Source organism: Gracilinanus agilis, chromosome 3 (assembly GCF_016433145.1).
Source record: "Gracilinanus agilis isolate LMUSP501 chromosome 3, AgileGrace, whole genome shotgun sequence".
Taxonomy (NCBI): Eukaryota; Metazoa; Chordata; class Mammalia; order Didelphimorphia; family Didelphidae; genus Gracilinanus; species Gracilinanus agilis.
In genome coordinates this window covers 602,923,853-602,947,140 of record NC_058132.1, presented here as the reverse complement: position 1 = coordinate 602,947,140, position 23,288 = coordinate 602,923,853, and the positions used below count along the sequence as shown (strand labels likewise).

Below are 23,288 nucleotides of genomic sequence, written 5' to 3'. Positions count from 1 at the left end.
AGCACTCTAAATCTCAGTTCCATCATATTACTCTTATTTTATTTTTTTAATGCTAAAATCCATTTTTATTTTCCTTTTTTTTTTTTTTTGCCAAATTTTAGGATAAATTTTCATTTCAATAGCTTACAAAAACTCCAAGCAATCTTTCTCTTATTTTATCAATGAAAATTCATTATTTTACATAGTTTGAATACCTTTAGCTAAGAAATAAATACAAAAAACTATATTATATCATGCCAATTATTTTACACCAAATTAACTTCTTATAAGATTGTCAAAGAATTATCTAAGTATCTTGCATTTTCATTTTCACTGCATATCTTTAAACCACAGGAATGCTACTGAAATTCAACTTTAAAAGAGATATTAAAGTTGAAGAAATATTGAGCCAAAAATATTTCTTCCTGAATATATGTGGTATCTATTAAGATATTAAAATCAGCAAAATACGTAGAAAGCCTCATAGGAAAAAGTGACAATTAGGTTATTTCTTTTTACTAAAGATCATAGTACAATTATTTTTAGTTTTTAGCTATTTAATTATTCTTCAAAAATTTTATACATGAACTGCTATTTACTTACATGGTTTATATGGTTGCTCTTCCTCTTTTCTCTCACTAAATAAAAATAAAGTAATTGATTAATTTAAATATTTAACAGCATAGAAAAATTTGTGATATGCGAGTTTGTTTATTTTTTTATACACAAAGACAAATGTTATCTGTAAAATTAGATCTAAAATTTAATTTCATTATATTATTAATTTTTATACACCATATTGTAGGGGGAAAAGTCTATTCTGTTTTGTAGTTTCCAAGACAAATTCTAAAATTCATAGGTAAGTTTCCCCATTGGGATAAAGAACCCCACAAAATGACATTCTTAATAACCTTATCAGTTTTACTTATTGGCCTAACAAGATACAGATGCAAAGAGAAGACAGTCCATACAGAGAAACAGGCAGAACAAATTAACTTTTCTCATATAAGATTTCTCAGCAACATAAAATTAAAAAAAGAAAGTAAATGATCATGTTCTAGGTTTGACAATTGGAAGTATAATGCTTTGATTTATAGGTAGGTGTGCCCCATCTTTATATATCTCAGTCACTTGCTGGTTCTATATTACATTATTGTTGTAAAATTAAATAAATCATTTTTGGAAACAGTGGTAAAGTAACAGCATATTTTAATTAAAATATAATACTCATCTTAAAATTAATCATCCATGACACGCCATCTTATAATGCCCATAATGACAGGGTGGATAAAAAGGCACTAAATGTTGCATGTTTCCTTGGTACTCTCCCCAATGCCTAACATGCTGCTGAGGACATTGTAGAAATATAAACAGTACTATAAAGGAAGGGGGTGTGACAGTGACAATCTTCCATTCATTTAATTTTTCTACTCTTTTTTACCGAATGTGACTAGTCAATGGTTCATAAAAGGAAGAAGCTGATGGTTTACTTTGAGGAAGACTGCAGCTAGAGCAACTTAGATTATTTAACAAGACAGGCAAAATTCACAGAAGAGACTATCCAGACAAATGGCTGATTTGAAGTGGGTCAGAGAACCTGAGTTGGATTCCTTGTTGTCACTTACTTAAACCTGTGTAACCTCTGGGAAGTGACTGGGAAGTGACAAACTTCTGGGCAGTAGTTATCCATCTGTAAATGAAAGGTGGACTAGAAAACCTCAAAGTTTTTTTCTAGCTCAATCTATGATCCTAAAAAAAGATAAGAAACATCTATTTCTAAAGAATAATTTAAAGTATAATTTTTATCATGGTAAATATAAGGTGATTTATATGAATCCCTATTATATCCTACACATTTGATAACTTGTATTTTTCCTTTGATAATCACTTGTTTATATCATTCAACCATTTATCAACTTGGGAATAGCTCTTTTAAAATAAATTCCTAAACAGGGGGTTCCAAAAGCCTTAAGTGCTATTTTAAACTTCAATAAGCTTTGTATTCCCCTAAGACTTTTGGGATACTCTGTGTATCTTGGAAATAATACCTTTATCTGATAAACTTTTTTCCTAGTTGTTTACCTTCTAATTTTAACTGCATTGGTTTTATTTCTGTAAAAAGTTTTAAATTTTATACAACCTAAATTGCATATTTTATCTTCTGTGATCTCTCATAAACTATTCCTCTAACCATAGACGTCACCTTTTAAGTAAGATATTCACTTGAAGCATATCCTGTAACTAAGTTTGAATAGCCTGCTTTCTACTTGTCTGAGCAGCTTTTGTCTAAGAATGAGTACTTCACTGTAGTCCTATTGGCTTTTGGGCTTATTGAGCCCTGGGATATTAGCTTCCTTTCTTTCTCTTGTATACTGAATGTATTACACTGAATCAATTTTCTACTTTTTAACTAATATCAAAGTCTTTTGTTTGCTTTGTAATATGTTGTGAGATCAGATACTGCTAGATTCTCTATCTTTTCCATTTATTTTCATTTATTTCCTCCAGTTAAATTTCAGCTCTACAAGATAAACTTTTGATAGTTTGATTTGTATGGCAGTGAGAAAGTAAACTAATTTAGGTAGTACTGTCATTTTCATTATACCAACTTAGACTACCTAAGAGCAGCTATAATCACAGTTTCTATGATTATATGATTATCATATGATTATGAGACAATTGGGGTTAAGTGACTTGCTCAGGGTCACACAGCTAGGAAATGTCTAAGGCCAGATCCAGAATCTCCCATCTCCAGATCTGGCTCTCTATCCATTAAACTACCTAGCTGTCCCTCTAGCATTATATATCAAATAATAGTGGGGATAATGGACATTCTTGTTTTACTCCTGATCTTATTGGAAAGACCTCTAGTTTGATTTTTGGTTTTAGATAAGATACCGTTTGCCATATTAAGGAAAGGTCCATATACTGTTAAGCATTTGAATGGTGGTGACAAACTCAATGAAAATTGATCCCTGGCAGGGTGAATACTCATTTTATGAGAACTTGATGCACTCAAATTCAGGTATATGTGATTGACAATTTAAAAATAAAGGCAGAAAAGTATGTAAAATAAAAAATGTTAATTTTAATTAAATTTGTTTCTTTTCCTTTAATGTCTCATAGTAGTTTGCTCAATTATGCTCATTCTCATTCTGACAACTATTATTGTGGGTCATATTACATTATTGTACTAAACATTAGTTTCCACACCTGTCTGTCCTGGGTACTTTTTCACTTGTAACATGTTATGATCACTTAATAGTGCCTCTCTTTATTCCATTATTGATATTTAGTTATTAGTAATGGCCCCAAAGTACAAGAGTAGTGATGTTGATGGCTCTGATGAGCCTAAGTCGTAATGTGCTTAGGTATGTTCATATAAGAAATATTTATTAAACAATGGTGTTCTCTATTATGCATGATTATCAGTTTTCATGAAGGGTCCTTGAACATTTTACATTTTAATATGGTTCTAACCTCACAGGAAGTTTGAGAGTTTCTGGGGAACCCTTCGACACTTATGCTTTAGAATTTTTTTTTCTAATGGAAATAAGATAGAATTTTTTGTCAATGGCTTTTAAAAAATCTGATATAATTATTTTTAAATTATTTTTATTATTAAGGTAAATATAAATCCGAACTACTTATAGACAAAACCATTTTGGCATGTAGTGGCTCTTTGCTAATATTCTATTTAAAAATTTTTGTGTCAATATTCATTAGGGGTATTGGTTTTTACTTTCTATTTTCTGTCTCCCTGGTTTAGGTATCAAGATCATATTTATGTTAGAAAGAATATGGTAGGATACATTATGTTTCTATTTTTGCAAATTGTTTTACATGCTACCCAACTAGATAGTATTAAAAAGAAAACAAGTTATCTGCCTTTAAACATACAAGGAAAACATGCTAGCCAACTTGTTCACAGAGGCAATAATCTAAAAAACCCTAGGAATTAATTTTAGGGAAAGCAAACAAATGTTAGACAAATTAACAGAAAATTCTGCATTTCTCATTTCTATCACATAGCAGAAGAGACAATAGCTTTAACAGCCTAAATAAAGCTAGCTTGCTGAGATAAACAAAGGTATTGTTTTAGAGGACCTGCATTTACAATCAATTAATATTTGATTAAGGGAACCATGATAAAGACTAGCACTGGGTCATTACACTGGTGCAGCCAATTTTAAAGCACATAGAATAATTAGGCTGAAATACTGGTTATTGTAGAGATTAGCTTCATCTTGAAGGAGGAATGATATTTAATCTACCTTTTGGACACATGCCAAGCCACTGTCCTAAACTAGAATTGGTGGGAGACCAGAAATAGGTTTAGGAGACACAGCCAAAGACAGCTTCCCACCTATGTATAGCTTATCAAATTATTCTACCTTACATTACTTTCCCCCTTATTTCACAAAGCATTTTTAAAAAATTGTGATATTTCTCAGTTTTATTAAAGAAAGGCCAGGAGAACTGGGAAAATCCAAGGAGGGATTGATTAGTGATAAAGATAGAAGGGCAACCATATCAGCATATCTGACATATGAGCCTATGTTTGCATTCAGCTATTACTGCTGCCCCATCATCCCACCTGGAAAATTTCTTTACAAAGCACCCATGAAACACTAGGCATATTACTCTATTTAAAAAAAAAAATATGATTACCTTCATTTTTTAAAACAAAGTTTAAAATAAATAGTATTAAAAGATTACATTTATACAATATTTGTATAAATAAGTGGTGATGTTTTCCGCAAGCAATTGGCATATAACTCTATTGAATTATGCTAGGGACAATGGAACACTAAATGCTTTAAATTCCCAAGAGGTCATAATGCATGCTAGGCAATGGGTAACTCAGCTGATCACAGCATGATGCTTAAATGAGGCCCAAATCATGAGTTTACTTCTCACGTGAATTGGTCAGATTGGCTCTCCTCTAGCTTTACAGCTATAGTATGGCTATCCTTAATTATGGCTATCTTAAAAACTAGTTTGCCTTATGGAGCAGATTGGCATTGTGAAATGGTCAGTAGAAATGGACTTTTACTCAAGGTCCCGATTAGTAGAGGCCAAAGAACAAGATTCAGAATCAGAGGATCCCAGGGTGGGTCTAATGCTTACTTACTGTCTGTGTAACACTGGACAAATCACTTCTTCCCTTTCTGGGTCTCATTTTCCTTACTTGTAAGGTTATGCAATTGGACTAGATACCTACCTAAAATATGCATCTATAAAATGTAGAGCACTGTGTACATTAATAAAGGGGCAAACAAAATAAAAACATATACATTATTAGTGTTATCATGAAAGTTCTTTAGACATTAATCCATGATCTTGGACACATGGTATATAATTCCGAGCCAAAGAGAAGCAACCCATAAAAAAGCAAGGTCTCAAAAGTCTCCTCAGAAAAGAAAATGGATATCATCTTACCATCAGTCTGGGATTTGCTCAAAAATATTGTGCTTGCTCTAGGATGGTCAGATGGGTTGGATTCCATGGCTAAATCTGTTGAGGAAAGAGAGAAGGAAAAAATATGAAACAGTTTAGTAAAAATTTTTTTATATCTGTAAAAGTCTTTTTAGGTGTACTGCTCTGCTGTTTGTTTTTTTAAGTCACTCACCCCTTCCCCAGTAAAGGTAAAAGGCCTATATTATGAAGGAAATCCATCCAATCCAAAAAAAAATCCTATCAGAAAAAAAAGAAATGCTATGGAACCTTTATGTGTAAGAATGCTAATAAAAAATAGGATAATGGGGATATGGAAAAGACAACCTACCCAGACTATAAGATTGAACTAAAAATATATATGATTGGGAAAACTTCAAAATTAAGTCAGGCAATAAATAACAATGCAAATATAATTACCTACTGGGAAATGGGCAGAATATTTTTACATGTAAGGCCAATATATTAAGTAATACTGATCATCATAAAATTGGCCACTATGACAAGAGGAAAATCACTCCCAGCAAGTTATTTCATAACAAAACAAAAAAATAAACAACTAGAAGATTTTTAATAAATAATTGAAAAGTTTAAAAAGCATGTAGCCCTGAGAACTCTAGAGATTTCTAAGAACATTTTAGAAAGAACTTTACATTTGACATGTACAATATCCTTGTGGGGTAGGCATTGATTGTGTAGTTAAGGAAAGGAAAAGGCTCACAGAAGTTAGATGACTTGCTCACTTTCATATAATGTGATGAAGCTAAGGCACCAACATTAGTCTCCTAATTCCTGGTTTTTTGCTTTTTCCTTTATTCTTTTCTTCCTAACATATGTTAATTTTGATGTTGTTGTTTAGTCATTCAATTGAGTAGCACACTATGTGACCTTATAGACTTTGTCTATAGGATTTTCTTGGCAAAGATTTCCATACCTTCTCCAGTATGTTCCCACAAGGCAAATAAGTATTAAATGACTTGCCCTGGGTCACAAAATAAGTAAGTGTCTGAAGCCAAATTTGAACTCAAATCTTTCTGATTCCAGGCCTCGGTGCTCTATCTACTGCACCACCTAGCTATCTAAGGAATAAAAATATTCTGGTTAATCCAGACTAAAAATACATCATGTAGTCACTTTAAGGTTACATGGGTAAAAATCAAACAGAAGTGGGAGGGGAGGTTTAGAAGTATCTTTCAAAAATTCTGTAAAGTTTTTTAAAAAAATGACCAAGTAGAAACTAGAAATATGTTAAGAGTCATGTCTTTCATCCCCAATATGGTGCAGTTTGCAAGAGACTTCAAAATATGTTAGTAATGTGAAGTCCTTTAAGTGGTACAAAAAAGAGGAAGCAAAGCTAGAAAATCAGTAGGACTACTTGATCATGGTATAGAAGGGCAGGTATATTCATGAATAAACAGGAGATTAAAAACTAAATGATTTTGCTTTTTTTTTTTTACTGAAAAAAGATATTAGGGCGATTTCATTTTAATACTGTCATTTAAAGCAGAAAAGTAAAAGGCAGTAGATCAAATAGTTAAATTTGCTAGGTATGACTGATGAACTAGAAATAGATGACAGAGAATGGATGACAAGATACTCAAGTTTTCAAGAAACTCAAGCACAAGAGAATGATGCTACAGATCAAAAATGTATCCTTTAGTCATTGAGAATGATCGCTGCACTAAAAGGTTATGAGCTTATAAGCCTTTTAAAATTTGCTGTCTGCATCACTTAAACCATAGGCTGACTTGAGGTATGTATGTTGTATTAATATTTAATATTTCATAAAATGTTACATTTTACAGTTTAAATTTCCTTTAGGACAGATTAACATAATATTCTGTATCTTCCACAAAACTTCATAAAGTATCAGGCACAGAAGAGATAGCCTAAGAATGATGGCTCAAGGAATGAAGACATAATTATAACCAAAAGGTCCCAAAGTAACTCAGATATACAAGTCTCACTTTCCATAAACAAGCTTGTGTAATCTTTAATAAAGGTTATGATCCTTGAATACAAACCAATTACTGTGAGAAAGCCAACAAAATTTCTTAAAAAATGTCATATTTAAGAATTTTTAAAGAAACCACAAAAATACTTTGTAAATTTTTGAACTGCTATATAAGTTGAAATAATTATTAGCAATATAAAAGAATGTAAGTTAAACAAGGAAAGAACATGTAATTTTAGAACTAGTCTTATGGAAGTTGAGGCATCATATGACTGAGAATATATTTCAGGGATAAAATAGGAATTAGGAAACAAAGGAAAACTGAGGTCATTTGCTGAGAGTTCCCTCTTCTCCCCATATCACTAAAATGCCTTCTGCCATTCCCTTCTCTTCTCTTCACCCATCTCACAAGAAGAGAGCCCTACTCCTAGACAAGTCAAATAAATCCCTTCTATCTGGCATAAGCAATCTCATCCCATCCCATCTCCTCCAGCAGATTGTCCCTTCTATTATTTGTACTTTCTTGTTTATCTTCATTCTCCCCAGGCTAATGGCTTATTCCTACAGCCTATAAATATGCCCATGCTCATTTAATCTTCCCTTCCATCTTTGCTAATTACCACCCGAATTCCTTCTGCCCTTTGTGGCTAAATCCCTAGAGGAGGCCTTCTAAAGAGATGCTTCCATTTCCTCTCTTACTCTTCCTTACTAGTAACTCCAACTTCTTCCTTTCCCTTACTCTTGAACCGATTATCCAATAGACATCTTAAACTTAACAAGTCCAAAAATTGAACCCATTATCTTTCCCTCAATCTCTCCCCTCTCTTCCTAACCTTCCCTATTACTGTTCAGGGTACTACCATGCTCCCAGTCACCCAGACTCAAAATCTAGGCATCATCTTCAAGTCCTCACTACAAGTCCTCCCCACCAACCTGTTGCTTTTCAATTTCATCTTATTAGTGGAGTATTCTCTGTGAAAACATTTGATATAACATCAGTCTCCCCCTCTGATACTGCCACTTTCCTTGTGCAGGGCCATATCTCCTCATACTTATATACCACTTTGTTGAGAGATAGGCTGTTTGGTCTGTATGCCACAAGTCTCTCCCACTTCTCTATACTCCATTCAGAAGCCAAAGTGATGTTCCTAAGGCCCAGGTCCAATCAAGTAAGTCCTCCTGTCTCCAAACCACCCCACAACTCAATAAACTCTAGTTACTACCTATTACTTTTAAGGTCAAATACAAAATTCTCTGTTTGGTCTTCAAAGTCCTTTACAACTCAGTCCTTCCCCCACCTTTTAAAAAAGTTACTCCCTGCTGTGTACTCTTCAAATCAGTGACACCTGGCTTCCTTGATGTTTTTCACAAGAAACCCCCACCTCTTAATTACGGACTTTTTCTCTGGTTGTCCCCTAGGCTTGGAATGCTTTCCCTCCTCAATTCCCTGGCTTCCTTCCAGTGCCAGGTAAAACCCAATTTTCTATAGGCAAAAAAGTCTCAGTCTCTTAATTTAAGTGCCTTCTCCCCACCCTCACCTTTTACCATTTTACTGTGAACTTCTTGAAGACATCTTCTGCCTTTTCTTTATATCTCTAGCACTTAGCACAGTGCCTGGCACATAGTAAGTGTTTTTACTGACTGACAAGGATAAATGGGTATTTCTTTGATTGTAGAATTTAATCAAGAGTAGGGCTCTTGAAGCAAACTGGGTCCCTTTAAATGTTTTGGTATAGGGAACTCCTTGGTTGGGAAATTCTATGAATATAAGCCAGCATTTTTGTACCTTAAAGTTTTAACTTTTCTTATTTATACCAGTGAAATCGCAAGTCTAGTCTCTATTTCTAAAAAAAAAAATTCTATTAGACAGTGGACCTTACCTATTCCAGGTAATGAAATATCAAACTGACTGAGACCAACAACAGGTAGATTTCTTGAAGCTTTAAGAGTGACTAAAAAAGTAACAGGAAAATATTAATGTGGACCTTGACATGCAGTTAGGCAAAAAAAAAAAAAAAGTAAATATATTTTATGTATGTATATGTGTATATACACACGAAAATACTAGAGGTTGGTAACTTAGAAGCATATGGTTAATTTTCATTGTCAAGTCCATTACTTACACAGCATTTAGTCCAATATTTTTATTTGGGATATAAGGAAAGAGACTGAGAAAGATAAAGGGGTTTGCCTAAGGCTATAGAGCTCATGATGGCAGAAACAGGAGTAGAACACACATCAACCTGGGTTCCAGTTCAGTTTTATTTCCTCCACAATACACTGCCTTCAAGACAAAGTCAGGTTTGTCTTTTCCCTGTGGATTTTTAGAACATTAGAATAGTACAAGTTATCAAAGCAGAACAATCTGAAAGACTGCTCAGCAATGCGAATAGCATAATCTTTTTTGGAGAGTAATGAAGTCAAAAAAGCTGTACAATTGGTTATAAAATTGTGAACCCATATATCTACAATAAGGAATCATTTTTGGATCTTTTTTGAAATTAGATTCCATCAGATTGTGATTTCATCAGTGTACAGAATTCTCAGAATTCTCACCTTTTAATTCTAGCAATACAGATTGGCCACTGCTTTGCAACATAGTGTTAAAAAAATGGAGAGGGCACTGAGAGATTAAGTGACTAGCCCCAGGATCTCCTAAGTCAACATTCTATCAATTCACTGAACCAAGTTGTCTAGGAAATACATCCCAAGGAAATAAAATAAGAAAAAAAGCTAATTATTTGAAAATGTTTATATTGGTACTATGCCTAAAAGCAACAAAATAAAAGACTAAACACAACTTAAATACTTAATGACCAGAAATGGCTAAATAGATGGTAAATACAATAAACTAAAGCAACTAGGATGTTTTTACTATCATACAGAATGACACATTAAATAAAGAGGGATTTTTATAGAATAGCAAATGAAACACAAGTATATTCTTCTGATTTAAAACTACAGAAAATGTATATTTACAGCAGAGCAGATAGTCAACCTTGATGTAAAAAAAAAAAAAAAAAAAAAAAAAGACGAGGGGGAGGGGGTTTTCTCTGACACATACTATCTCTATGGCTATGGGAAATTCAATCAAGCTCCTGGTATATGCCCAGGCAACTAAAACTAGAAGATACCAACCATCTATACTGTATTCTGTATTGTCAGGAAAAAAAAGATGTAGTTATTTATCCAAAGCTAGAGCTATACAAAGCTGCATCAGGAAAGGCAAAATATCCACTATGCTCTGTCCTAGTACAGACCACATTTGGAATCTTTTGTTTAGTTCTGAGCATCACAATTCAGAAGTCTACTGATAAGGCAGATTGTCCACAGCAAGGCAAGTAAGGTAGCTAAGTGTCAAAATTAGACTCATTCTGATTTCCCTCAAAAGGCAGACCTACAAGGAAGGGGGTGGAGGATGGGGGAACTGCAGAAGCAGATTTAGTACTGAAATAAGGAGAAACCTAACAATTTGAGCCATTCAAAATATGGAATGGGCTGTTTTGGGAAGTAAAGATTTTCCTCCTTTACTGGGGCTACTCTTCAAGTAGAGTAGAGGGCCATGTACCAAGTATTTTTGTAAAGGAGATTCTTGTTCTACATGTAGGGATTACAAATCTCAATTCAGAGATTCTGATAAAGCTTAATTGTAAATTTGACTTAAAAAAAAAAAAAGATGCTTAAGGGATAGCTGGATGGCTCAGTAGATTGAGTCAGGCCCAGAGACAGGAGGTCCTAGGTTCAAATCTGGCCTTAAACACTTCCTAGTTGTTTTGAGTCTGGGCAAGTCACTTAACCCACATTGTATTGATTCTAAGATGGAAGGTAAAGATTAAAAAAAAAAGTTGACCCAAGGATATAACAGAATGCACATTTCTAGAAAAGGGATCTAGAATAAGTAGATAATAAAATGATAATGCAGTTTTTTAAAAGCACTTTAAAAATTAAGGTCATTATTTGAAATTCTACTGAAACCTGGAGGCTATCATTCTAACTTTGTACAAAACCATGTTGCATCTAAATCTTCACTTAAAATAATACCCTGTGCACTTTTGATTGCTAAATTTCAAGTTCAACATAACAGAAATGGAAGATTCAGAACTTTCTCCAACTGTGGAAACTGGAGTCCACAGTTGTGGAAGACTGCATATGTCATTTCAAAAAATATGTTGACTGATTTCGTTGATTTTTTTCTCTTCTTCCTCTTTAAAGAAAATTCTTCATTATAAGGAAAGCTCTCTGGGAGGTAGGAAGGAATACAGGGGCATAAGCAATGTAAAAATAAAATATACCAATAAAAAACTTTTTTTTAAACCCCTACCTTCCATCTTAGAGTCAATACTGTGTGGTAAGGGATAAGCAATGATGGTTAAATGACTTGCCCGGGGTCACACAGCTAGGAAGTGTCTGAGGCCAAATTTGAACCCAGGACCAACCATCTCTGGGCCTGACACTCAATCCCTGAGTCACCCAACTGCCCCCTCAATAAAAACTTTTTAAAAAATCAAATGAAAATAAGAAAAAGAACCAGAGAAGGCAATGATAAGTATACACTATATGTTAAGAGACTACGTTTAGGACTAGCTCTATTAATATAAAAACATGAATTGAACAATACCTTGTTCATTAAAATTTGAACTATTAGAAGATATCGTTTGGAAAAGAGGCTAATTTTGGGAAAAATTTTAAAATGTTACACTTTACAAAATATAAGTAATAAACTTAGAAGACTCACTAATCCCAGGAGTAGAAGAGATTAAAAAATATAAACAAGTTCATAAAAGGTAATTGATGGACTGAGGCAATAAATTAGGTGAAGGTAGGACTGGAAGCAGGAGCATACTCCTAGTTTGACCTCAAACATACTGAGAAACCCATTAAAAATGTGAAAATAAAAATAAAACTTAAAGCCTCCCCGCCTTGAAACATATGTCAAGCATTTAAAGATGCCCACATATATCCATCAAGAGACTGCCTTAGCACATAAAAAGCTATAAACAACTTGCTGGACTCTCAAGTGTTAGGCTTTAACAAAAAACAGATGTCATCAGAAATTTGTACCATAGGAATATCAATACATAGTCAGCATAGTTACACTAACACTCTAGTAAGAGTTAGTTTCTTAGGAATCTCAGGCTTTGCTCTTAAAAAAAAAAAAATCCTGGTCAAGTCATATCAATATGCAGAACTTGAAAGTTAAGATCATCAAATTCAATCTGAGACATGAATACCCAATATGTGAAGGGCACAGACAGGGATACAAAGACAAATTAAAAAACAGTACCTGGCTTCAGGGAGTTTATTTCTAAAGTGGGAAAGGAAGAAAGAATAATAAACAAGCTCTTTTGGAAGGGGATGGAGAAAGGGAAGAACAGAGGGAGTGAAGGAGCACCAAAATAAACCAACAATCAATAAAAACACCAAGGAGAAAATCATATAGCACCTTGTTGGTGAAGCCATGGCATGTGTGCTGGAGGAGGCCACTCCCCAATCCTCTCCACCCATGCCAGAGAACACTTCTCACTTCACTTGCCCCTCTGCCCTACAGCCCAAAGTGGGAGCTTTCTCCCTTCCCTGTCTCAGGTAGGGGACTCACATGCAGCGTGAGGGCTGCAGTTTGGACACTCAGGCTCTAAAGCAGGGGTTGGCAACCTTTTTGACTGTGAGAGCCATAAACACATTTTTTAAAATGTAATCTCGTGAGAGCCGTACAGTGCTCACAGTGCGCGCTCCTGTAACAGCGTCTGAAAAAAAAACTGACTTTATGGCTCCTGCAGAAAGAGCCATATCTGGCCCTCAAAAGGGCCATAAGTTGCCGACCGTTGCTCTAAAAGGCTAGCATCACTGATAAAAGGCTAAGCTTTCCAAAGGGATGGTACCTGAATTAAACATTGAAGGAAATAAAGGATTTTGAGAAGTCAAGGTGAGTAGAGCACGTATTCCAGGAATCAAGGCCATAACTGGAAAGTAGCAGATGTATATGAAGGGGATTAACATGGAATAAATGGCATTATATAGTTCTTCCATTATTTAGGTACCTAAGGAAAGGATATATGAAAGAAAAAGTCTTACATTTCATTTAGGTCAGGACTCTCAAAACCGACTGAATCCTTGGGTGACCCTAGAATTATTTCAGCCTACCATAAGTTCCCCAGAGATCTGGACCTGACTTCAGCTGAAAACAGACCCCTTATAGCAGCTGTCCGCAACAACACGTCATCTGAAACGCTACCAGTCCAAATCTACTCACTGAGGAAGTAAGAGTGTGCAGCTCCTTATATCCCTCTAAGGAACAGTGCTACCTAGGAGTACTCAACAGTATGTGATTACATATTTAGAGTAAAAAATTACAGTACTTGCTATCCATGTCAACTATCAGGTCATATGGAAAAGATGAAGCCCATAAGACCACTCAGGATTAAATATGTTTAAAAGATACTAAGGGGATGATCTAAAAGGACAGGTCTAATAAAATAAACATTGATTAATAGATGTCTGGCAAATAAAATTGGATTGACACCAGCTCAATTAGCAATTCTCAAAAACAGGCTAAAGATGTGACATTCCAAATAAGTAAAAAAGAATATTTAATTGGAAGCAATTCAATGAAGGCTTAGAAACCTGGTCTAGTCAGATATACATAAAACAAGTATTTAATTTCTACCAAATCACAAATACTAAAGACCTCCAACGTAAGACAACTACTACATAGAATCAGGATGTACTTTCTCATCAAAGCAGATCTTGTTTATTGAAGACCCAATAGCTTTCATTGGTTAAGAAAAGAATTTCAAGGAGCTTGCTTCCAGAAAGGGGAAGCAGACCACTCAACTCTCACTCTAGCAAAATTCTGAAGTTTTTATACTAGACTGAATAATGATCAAGAAATCCAATGGAAAACTACAATGACTTCTTCCACTCCAGAACTATACAGGAGGTCAAATAGAAGCCTGGCAGCTTCTGGGAACAGATTTTAGCCAGCTCCAACCAAGTCAGGAAACACGTAGCCTGCTAAGCTCTGTGTCTAAAGGAATCAAAAATGGAGGACTCCCCTGAGAAAGCCCTAGGAGGGTAGGAGTTTTGGAGAGTGGAGCAAGAGATCAGTCTTGAGAAACTAGAGAGGGCTCTGAAGATACAGTTGGTTTAATCTGACAGAAAAAGAAGCAGAGTTCTAAGGCATGAAAAATCAGAACTAATCAGAGCTAACCACCCCTCCCCGAAAGCACAGAAAGGAGCACCGAACCTGGCCCTTATACAAACCTCCAAATCAGAAAGTTAAGAAAAATCAAAGACAATATCCACCAATATCAAAACTTGTTGCAAATCTAGAAGTTTGGAGGATTAGAACTACCATAGCAACTCCAAGCTGAGAGATAAAGAAAAATAAGGAATTTTTTATAAGGACAACATCAATACTTAGGAAAAAATTAAGAGATTTAAAAAAAAGCTCTTGAGGAAAGAACTGGAATAGTTTAGAAGAGAAGTAGTAAAAATTTACTCAAGAGATTCCCTTGAACACTGGAATAAACCAAAATAATCAATCACAAGACTTCAAGGTATTAAAACAAGAAAAAAAAGAAGATATTTGATATCAGAATAACAAAAACTTTGCTATGCAGAATTTCAGTCACATGTGATTTATTATATGAAAATAATAATATACTATAGCACATCTAAGCTTGCAAATAACAAAAAGGCAAGATCAATTCAAGATTCCTTAATCTTCTAACTTTGCCAAATGGGAAAAAAAGCAAATTATTTCAAGGTCGATAGCTACATAAAGTTTACTTTTTTTTTTTTTTAATTAAACTCTTACCTTCCATCTTAGAATCAATGGAATCAATCTAAGATGGAAGAGTGGTAAGGGCTAGACTCCTGATGGCAAACCTATGTCACAACATGCATAGCCATTTTTGATGATATGTGGTCACATACAGAAGTATGGGGCTGCATGCTGAGGATGAAACATGCTGTAGTGTAGTTGAATTTTCATTAGCCAATGAAATTCAGCAACAAAAAAGTCACTAATAGACAGGTTAGTTAAAGAATTCCCCCTCCCCCTCACTTACCTTAGTTCACTGCACCCCACACAAGTTAAATAATATCAAGACCAACAAAAGAACCTGACTGACAGATGAACAAAGAAGTCAGGTAAGTTAAATAATTAGTTTTTGGTTTATTAAATAGTTATATATTACAATTATACATTTTTGTTATTTAAACTATAAATATTGTGAAATTATTGTTTTTCTTCTCAAAGTGACACACCACCCAAATTCTGCTCTTTTTTTGTCGAATTTTGACACACCAAGCACAAAAGGTGCTCATCAGTGGGCTGGACAATGGGGGTTAAGTGACTTGACCAGGATCACACAGCTAGGAAGTGTCTGAGATCAAATTTGAATCTAGGACCTCCTGTCTCTAGGTCTGGCTCTCAATTCACTGAGCCACCTAGCTTCCCCTAAGGTTTACTTTTTAATGAGTACAGATGACTTGAGACCTAATTTCATTTTCTTTCTGACAGAATCAACTTTATGCGTATGAACTTATTCTAATTCTAATTCTAACTCTAAAGAGTTCTAATACCCAAATATTTCCCATACTAACATTTGTATTTTCTTCTGCTAACAATTGATATCACTATCATTTGCAATACTAGTATTCTAACATAATGTATATTTAACCCATCAAATTATAAAATCATCACTCTGCTCTACATAAAATTTTTTTTCTCCAAGTGAATAAACCAATAGTAACAAATAGCTACCATACCCACTTTCATTACCTATTAGTAAGAGAAGATTGCCACCAAATTGATTTCAAAATATTTCTGAAAAAGGATTTTTTATTTTAAGCTTTCATTGTTCCAGAACTTATTTCTTTAAAATTTGGCATTTTCTTTAAAAAATTTTTTACATTGATATTTTCTTGAGATTAGGATTTCATGATTAAAAATATTGAAATATAACTGATGCAAAGTGAAGAAAAACCAGGAAAATAAGATTTACACTGCCAACAGCACAAATGCAAAGAAAAAACATTATAAATGAATATCATATAATTGAGATCCAAGTTTGGCCTTAAAGAAAAGATAATAATAATTTATCTGCTCCCTTTCTTTATAAGGATGGGGAAATACAGGTATAGAACACGGAAAATACAGTCTCTCCCCCCCGCCCCATCCCAGATGGGAAATCCTGCTAAAATTTTTGGTCTTCCCTTTGTATCAAAAGAAGTCTGAATTTTTTTTTCTTTAATGAGTTGTTTTCAGTATTTATGAGTTAATAAAAATTTTAAAGATATCTTTACATTTCTAGTCTTTCTGTATTATCTCCTGGTTTTTGGGTTCTTTTTGCAAACTTTAACTTTATATTTATTTTAGCTTTAAAAAAGAAACTAATTTATGGTATTAAAAGAAAATAAATTGATATAACACTATACATACATTTTATGAATTTCTAAGTTTCTAACTTTTTTTGGTGTTTGCTGGCCTTGACATGTCACTGTGGCTTCTACAAAACTTCCCAAAAATTCCTATTTAATTTCTTATGCTGACCCATGATATTATCAAAACAGTGATGGGGAAAGTCTCAGTGTGGAAGGAATATCTGTACTGTACTTTCCTAGATGAATCACAAAGATATGCCTTCTATCAATGATAATCAGCAAGTGATACACATCTTAATCTTATAAAATTACCTAGGCCAATGAAAGCTTAAGAGACTGGGGAAAAGGGAGTATACAAAGCAGGTATCTGAGGTAGGAGTTGAACCAAATATGACTGAAGTTAGTTCTTCACACATAGTCTATGCTACTTCAAAATATATATATGTAATACATATATATATATATACACACTACCTCAAAAACATATATATGCTACCTCAAAACAACTATAACAGAACCAAGATTAGACATGTCCTCGAGTTAGTTTCTATCCTATCAGGAAACACACAAGACACTTCCCATTTGAGTTAAGTGTGTTGAAAAAGTTTATAAGATTGGCAGTAAAATAGAAAATAATCAGAGGGGATCAGGGCTGAGTATAAACAGCTGCCTCATTAAAGTGTTCCTGTTATAGTGTCTCATTTGCTGTGCCAACTGCTTGCTTAGTTTCTTATCTTATTGGTACTCATTTGGACACTAGTTCCTGGGCACTACCTAGGTCCAGTTTGACCCTATTATGCCAGATCATTTAGTTGTCAGTTTTGTTCCCAATCTTAGCTCTCTGCTTTGGAGTATGACATAGTATTATAAAAATCATAAATCAACAGCTGGAAGGGCACTTGGAGGTCGGTTAGTTTGGTCCTCTCATTTTTAAAGATGGGAAAACTGAGGCCTATCAGAGGTAAAGTGACTTACTCAAAGAAATAGACAGTGACACTTGAACCTAAGTCCTATGATTCCAAATCTAAAATTTTGCATTAATTCACACTTGGTAACATAAATGTTTTCCTTGAATCCCCCTCTCCAATACATTCTTAACACAACAACCCAATTGGTATACTGAAAGTACTAGTCTAACCATCCAACTCCCCTGATCAAGTAGTTGCCATGGTTTTCCATTACTTCTAAGATAAATAACAAACCAATCTGGATTCCAACCTAACTGCTCAACTTTCCCTCCTGTCTCCATACACTGAATAAGGTGTCCTACTGGCTACAAACATTCTTCCTCCTTACCTCTGTCCCTCAAGAACTTCTGGCTCTTTTCAAAGTTCAGCTCAAATGTTTTGTCTTTAAGAGGTCTCTCAGATTCTCCCATGTCTTCCTATCCTCCCAGCCAACTATGTTGTATTTATTAGTATATATCCTTTATTTGTATATGTATAAACAAATTTCTCCCAGAAGAATGTAAGCTTCTTGAGTAAAAGGACTGTTATTTTTGTATTTTAGTCAAAAGCATTTAAGAGTTTATTATGTGCCAGGCACTAGAAAGGTTAAAATACCACTCAGACCCTCAAAGAACCAACACTGTAATGGTCAAATAACATGCATGTACATACAAGATATATACAGAATGTAGACCAACAGTAATCTCAGAGGGAAAGAATTGGGAGAAGGGGAGAAACTTAGGAAAGGCATTTACTGAAGATGGAACTTGAGTTATATCTTGAAGAAAGCCAAGAGGTGCTGAGGAGTCCAAGTTTTCTAGGCATTCAGGGCAGACCATATAAAGAAAAAGAGGGAAGCTGTGAAGTATTGGATTTTATATTTGATCCCGGAGGTAACTAAACCACTGGAGTTTATTGAGCTGGGGGTGGGGTGGGTTTACATGGCCATATCCTACTTTGTAGGCAAATGACATCAGCATCTGAATGAAGACAATAATGGAGAGGAGGAGAGACTTGAAGCGGAAAACCAACCATTAGACTATTACAACATTCCAGGCATAAGGTCCAACCCAGGGGAGCAGTTATGTGAGTAAAGAAAAGGAAGGGAAGGATATGGGAAAGATTTGAAGGAGAAATCATATATTCAGTGCCTAGCACATAGCTGGTGTTTAATAGAAGCTTGTAGATTAATTACATTTTTACCAAGTCATAAATTATTTTATTTCATATAGTAAAAGCTGTTCTTAGTTATGCTTTAACTACTACTACATACTGAAAAAAGTTTGAGGCCAAAGTGCCGAGTTGTAATAAATTCCATATTCTACAGTGGATCAAATATAAAAGCCAAAGTTTTTAATAATAACTCTATGAGCCACTTAAAATTATATTAGAAAGATTATAGAAATAAGTTTGCATTCTCTTTGCTGGGGACACTTTGTACTGTACTACAGCAAGCACCAGGTCATATTTTCTATCTCTTCTCCCTAGCAACCTTATAGTGTTTTCCAACCTGTGGAAAATTAATATTATAGCATTGAAGGTAGGACCAAAGTACAGAAGAAACAATGATTAGTAACAATTTATACTACTATAACACTGCAAAGGAAGACAACTTTGAAATACCTAAGAACTCTGACCAGTGCAACTGACCATCCCAACTTCAGGAGACAGATGATGGATTGTTTCTCACCCCTAGGCAAAGAGGTGCCTTGAAATAGGGGTGCAAAATGAGACAAACATTTCAGATATATCCAATTTTTGCTTTGCTATAACTTATTTGCTAGAAAGGAGAAGTGAGGAGGTGCTAAAGAAAATAAATGAAAGTCAGTGTAACATTTAAAAAACATACAGAAGAGAAAAATTTTAAAAAGATGTAGACAAGAAGGGTGGTTGTTGCTACTACCTGACAAATTTATTGTGCTAAAAAACCAAGCTGTATGTAACATTCACCATTACACTTATGAGCCTATTAAAAAAAACTTTCTTTAAACTATTTAAAAAACCCAATCAACAATTAGCACAGTAAAAATGATTTATAGCTGATGTTATAAATCATTAAAAACTAGATTACTAATATTATATGAAAATTCTAACTAAAACCAAAATAGTTTGCAATTCACTTTATGAAATTAAAAATACATCCTCACTGAAAGACATTGGACTACTGATGACAGCAGATCTTAGTTTAAAACAAATGACTACAGCTGATTAAAAATGCACTTGGGGGGGGCAGCTGGGTAGCTCAGTGGATTGAGAGTCAAGCCTAGAGATGGGAGGTCCTAGGTTCAAATCCAGCCTCAGACACTTCCCAGCTGTGTGACCCTGGGCAAGTCACTTGACCCCCATTGCCCACCCTTACCACTATTTCACCTAGGAGCCAATACACAGAAGTTAAGGGTTTAAAAAAAATGCACTTGTGCACTGTGGTACAATTGAACATAACGGACTTCTCTACTAGCAGCAATGCAAGAATCCAGAGCAAGGCTGAGGGACTTATGAGAAAGAAAACTAGCCACATTCAAAGGAAGAACTGTGGGAGGAGAAACACAGAAGAAAAACAACTGCTTGATCACATGGGATGATGGGGATATTATTGGGGATGTAGACACTAAACGATAACTCTAGTCCAACTATCAATAATATGGAATTAGGTCTTAATCAATGATACATGTAAAACCCAGTGGAATTGTGCATTGGCTAAGGGAGGTTAGCAGGGTATGGGGGAGAGGGAAAGAATGTGAAACATGTAACTATGGGAAAATATTCAAAATTAAATAAAAAATAAAATTTAAAAATGCACTTGGGAATAACTGTTCAGGCAGCAAGAATATTAATAATTATGGCATAATATGTACATTCAGAATTGAAAAAAAACTTAAGTTTTGAAACTATCTCATTTTTATAGTAACTATCAGAGCAGATCAAGATCATCAAAAAAATAAATCTAGACCTGATTTGTAGCAGTTGACGATTTCAGATGTGTAGATGCTCACACCAAAAATTTAACAATTGGTTTTTGCCAATCTTGGTGCATGGTTATCCCCATATTATAAATTATAAAGCAGGGGTCGGCAACGTATGGCTCTTTCTGCAGGAGCCATAAAGTCAAATTTTTTTCAGGCACTGTTACAGGAGCGCGCACTGTGAGCACTGTACGGCTCTCACGAAATTACATTTTAAAAAATGTGGTGTTTATGGTTCTCATGGCCAAAAAGGTTGCCGACCCTGTTATAAAGGAATGGAAACTCAGAAACGGTGTATTACTTGTCTATAGTTAGTTAAAGATACAGTTTCCCATCTATATTTGCACAGTGCAGTATGTTTTAGAGCCTGTATTAAAACCTGGGATTCCCTGACTCCAAGGCCATCATCATTGTCACCATACTACTGGAGTCTTTTTGGCACCATACTCCTAATTTTCTTAAATATATTATGGCATTTAATTTTTATATAAATTTTTTGGATAGAGGGCAGCCTCTCATCCCAAACTGATATATTGCAACAAAGAAAAATAATTGAGCAAAACAAAACAAAAAAAAAAAGAAACAAACAGTAACCATACCTAAAAGAGGAAACATTTAGACCCAAGTTTTGACTAGGAAGAAGGAGACAGATTTCCTCAAGACCAAGAAGTTATAATAATTATTGAGAGTTTGGTTTAATTGCAATGTTGTTTTTGCTTACATTTTGTAGCTATTGTAGTCACTGTGGATATTATTCTTCGGGTTTTGCTTATGTAATGGTTCATATGAAGAATCTCATGTTCCTATGAATTTCTCATATTTAATTATTATGTGATAATCATCTTTTTTTTTTAAACCCATACTTTCCATCTTAGAATCAATATTGTGTATTGGTTCTAAGGGTAGGCAGTGGAGTTCAGTGACTTGCCCAGGGTCACATAGCTAGGAAACGTCTGAGGTCACATTTGTACCTAGGACCTCCCACCTCTAGGCCTGGCTCTCAATCCACTGAACTACCTAGTTGCACCCACAATAATCTACTACATTCATATGCCCAAACAATGGTTGCTCTCCTTTTAACCATTCTTTCAGTTACTGAAGAAACAGAATTGTATTTTTGAAAATCAGAAGAATTAAAGTAAAACAAAATTAGATAGGTTACATGTGATAAAGTGTCTTTCCAACTTGAGAGAACCTATCAAGGCACATACTACACACTACCATATGGCAGAAGTCAGAGTCACTTCCATGTCACAAGGCAGCTTCTAAGCTGGACTTTCATGGAATATCTTGCATGGCATATAATAGTTATATTGTTGCATAGATATAGTGCCCAGCTTATAGTCAGGAAAATCTGTTCTGCCTCTGAAATATAGACTAAATGATTTTACCTTAAGATTATGTTAAATTTATTTTCAATTAATCAGTTTTCTCCTTCCTACTTTTCCCCCCAATTGAAAATAACAAAAACACCTCAAATCCCATTATAAAAATATGCATAATCAAGAAAAATAAATTCTTGCACTGGGCTTAGTCTATCACCTCTCTATCAAGAGTCAGGAAACATGCTTTATCTTCTAACCTCTGGAATCATGGTCAATGCATTGACGAGTTCTTAAATCTTTCAAAACTGTCTTATCTTTTTTTTAATGTTGTTATTATTAAAACTGTTCTGGTTCTGCTTACTTCTTTATCAGTTCATACAAACCATACTTCTTTTCCCAAAATTGCCCTTTTCATAATTTCTTTTTTTTTTCTTTATTTTTTTTTTAAACCCTTAACTTCTGTGTATTGGCTCCTTGGTGTTAAGAGTGGTAAGGGTGGGCAATGGGAGTCAAGTGACTTGGCCAGGGTCACACAACTGGGAAGTGTCTGAGGCTGGATTTGAACCTAGGACCTCCCATCTCTAGGCCTGGCCCTCAATGCACTGAGCTACCCAGCTGCCCCCCTTTTCATAATTTTTTAAGGCATTACGGTACTCCATTACATTCAGAAATCATAATTTGCTTAGCTATTCTCTGATTGTTGGGGCTTCCCTTAGCTTCCAGTTCACTACAAAAGGAACTGATACAAACATCTTTTTGGATATGCATGTTCTATCACAACAAGAACAATATGGAAATATGTATTGCATGAAAGTACTGGTATAACCTTTACCAGCTATTTACTGCCATGGGGAAGGAAGGAGAAAATCTGAATCCTAAAATATAGAAACAATTGTCATTCTATATGTAACTGAAAAAAAAAATAAAAATTTCATGCTAATACAGTTGGGGAAAAAAAGAACGGGCTTATTTTGGGGTTCTTCTCTCTATTGTGCTTTGCTGTGTATATTTTAACTACCTACTGGACTAAGTTGTTTGAGGGCAAGAATTGGTTTTTAAAAAAAAAAAAAAAACTTTGTCTTAGTAACAACTTTTTTTTTTTTTTTTAATAAAAGGGATGTGAATTCTAATTGATTTTTTTGGCATACCATTTTTTGATACAGTATTTTAATAAATAGGACAAGTCCATTTCCACTTTCTTTGATCTCTTTGGGTGATAGGTCTTGTATAGATATTGTTGAATTAAAGTTTAGTAACTTTTGGGGGCATAGTTCCA

The 23,288-nt window shown here is 34.5% G+C and overlaps 1 protein-coding gene across 4 annotated transcripts in view; it reads right to left on the bottom strand.

Moving 5' to 3' along the window:
• CCNYL1 (cyclin Y like 1) overlaps positions 1–23,288 on the bottom strand; it is a 71,484-nt gene that overhangs the window by 31,110 nt on the left and 17,086 nt on the right. For 3 of the 4 annotated variants that reach the window (XM_044670691.1, XM_044670693.1, XM_044670692.1), the window contains 2 exons: positions 5,422–5,496; positions 583–617 (listed from right to left, as the gene is read on the bottom strand). In XM_044670691.1, coding sequence (XP_044526626.1) covers positions 583–617; positions 5,422–5,496 — 110 coding nt within the window. Of the gene's footprint in view, positions 1–582; positions 618–5,421; positions 5,497–9,270; positions 9,343–23,288 lie in introns of all 4 variants that reach the window. The other variant, XM_044670690.1, reaches the window with a different exon arrangement.